We start from the raw sequence: 2,111 nt of genomic DNA, 5'->3' as shown, positions 1-2,111 counted from the left end.
CACTTTGTAGACCAGGCTGACCTCCAACTCAGAAATCCGCCTGCCTCTGCCTCCCAAGTGCTGGGATTAAAGGCATGCACCACCACGCCCAACCTTTTTTTTTTTTTTAAAGAATTATTTTATTTTATTTATATGAATACACTGTCGCTGGCTTCAGACACACCACAAGAGGAAATTGGATGGCATTACAGATGGTTGCTGGGATTTGAACTCAGGACTTCTGGAAGAGCAGTCAGTGCTCTTAACCTCCTAGCCATTTCTCCAGCCCCCCTGTGAACTTTCTGAGGATATTTTGTTTCAATCTTACAGGTGGAGGCTCTTTCTAATAGTATTTGCTAAGGAATATATATTGTGTGTATCTTTTTAATTTATTTACTTTTCCTTTTGAGACAGAGTTTCTTTTGTGTAGCCTGGTGGTCTTGGAACTTGCTCTGTACACCAGGCTGGTCTCCAACTAANAGATCCAACTGCTTCTGCCTCCTGTCTGCTGTGATGAAAGGTACTATCATGCCAGGTTGGAACTATATTTTATTGTTGTTGTTTTTATTTTTTGAGACAGGGTTTCTCTGTGTAGCCCTGACTGTCCTAAAATTCACTCTACAGACCAGGCTAGCTTCTAACTCACAGAGATTCACCTGTCTCTGCCTCCCAAGTGCTGGAACTACCGGCATGCACTACCACTGCCCAGCTGGAATTATAGTCTTAATGTACTACTGGAAATGTTTTGTCTAGACCAAAGTTTCTGAAAAGCTCCCCTCTGGAAAGGCCCTGGAAGATGCTAGTGAACAATCATGTCTTGCCCATCAGTTAGGGCTCTGCCGAGAGAGTGGGGTCCCAGTTCCATCTGCATACTGAAGGATGCCATATCTATGGATACCTCCTTAGGTTTTGGCTGCTGGGGCTTCAGATGTTTTTGAGGAAACTGTACCACACTGAGAAGTATCAACCAGTCCTTGCTCATCATTTCCCAGGTCGACATCTCCTGGTATTTACTCTAACTGGGAGAAGTATCTGTCTTTGGAGGGATACTCACTGTTCTAAGAGCTAATAGCCAAACGTTTCATGTCCCCATTAACTTGCCCAGACATGCTAACCCTGAGAGTTCCACAGAGATTTCTCAGAGTTCTCCGGTCACAGTTACTACCACTCTTCCCCGGGGAGACCCCACACCTGTAGTGGAGTTGGGGAGCCGCTTCTTTGCACTTCCTATGGATATTCTCTGTTGCAAGGCATCAAAAAAGGACTGAGGAATGTGGAACACCAGGGGCTCTGGTTTGCCTGCAGAAAAGAGAAGAATGTCATTTAATAAACTTGGTTGTTTTCTTGATGTACAAGGACAGGAGAAAGGAAAGGAGTGGATGGGGCTGTGATCCTAAGTATCTGGTGTGGGCAGGTTGGGGAGACATCAGTGTGTAAGGACAGCTGTTGCACAGCTTGATCACCTGACTGGAACCCACATGGTGAACAGGGAGAACCAATCCCTGCAAGTTGTCTTCTGACTGCCACACACTGGCCATGGCATACATGTCTCCTCTCCCAACCAAATAAGATGTAATACCACCACCACCCCTCCCTTGATGTTTTTTTATTCAAAGGTAAAAAGACTGATGGGCCCTCGCAGGCCAAGGGCTCTATCAGCCTGCCCTTCATCCCTAGCGTGTAACACTCCTGTCCTCCACCCAGGATGACTTTTCAGAGCCCCAGCTGTGCAGCCACCACCAGAGCAGACTTCTCCCCTTGAAGGTCATATGAAATGAGAACATGTCAGAAGAGCTAAAGAGCCTCTGGTTGCCTCCTCCACTTGACTGNCTCCTGGCCTCTATGCCCGCGCACTTGCTGGCTGTATTCAGTCTAAGCAAAGCAGGAAGCTGCTCTCCCCTGCATGGCCAGGACATGAGTGCTAAGATTACAGGGTTAGGTTGCTGCAGGTCCAGTCAGCATCAGTCTAACCATGACTCCAGGGCACACAAAAATAAAAGTAATTTGGATAAAGAAAAAGTCAACAGATTTTCAGGGAGGCAGCTGAGCTCGGAGCTTCTCTTAATTCCAGCAGACATTTAGACATTATAAACATCTAGAGTGCCGGGCATGGTGGCGCACACCTTTAATCC

General features: G+C 46.7%; 1 protein-coding gene across 1 annotated transcript in view; it reads right to left on the bottom strand.

Annotated features, from left to right (window-relative positions):
• The window catches only part of C6H2orf42 (chromosome 6 C2orf42 homolog), a 32,864-nt gene that overhangs the window by 12,978 nt on the left and 17,775 nt on the right, over nucleotides 1-2,111 (bottom strand). The window contains 1 exon segment of the mRNA XM_029478218.1: nucleotides 1,171-1,278. Within this exon segment, the coding sequence (XP_029334078.1) occupies nucleotides 1,171-1,278 (108 nt within the window).

Source organism: Mus caroli, chromosome 6, assembly GCF_900094665.2.
Source record: "Mus caroli chromosome 6, CAROLI_EIJ_v1.1, whole genome shotgun sequence".
Taxonomy (NCBI): domain Eukaryota; kingdom Metazoa; phylum Chordata; class Mammalia; order Rodentia; family Muridae; genus Mus; species Mus caroli.
Note: the sequence above shows the minus strand (reverse complement) of the source record. Positions and strands in the feature narration are given on the sequence as shown.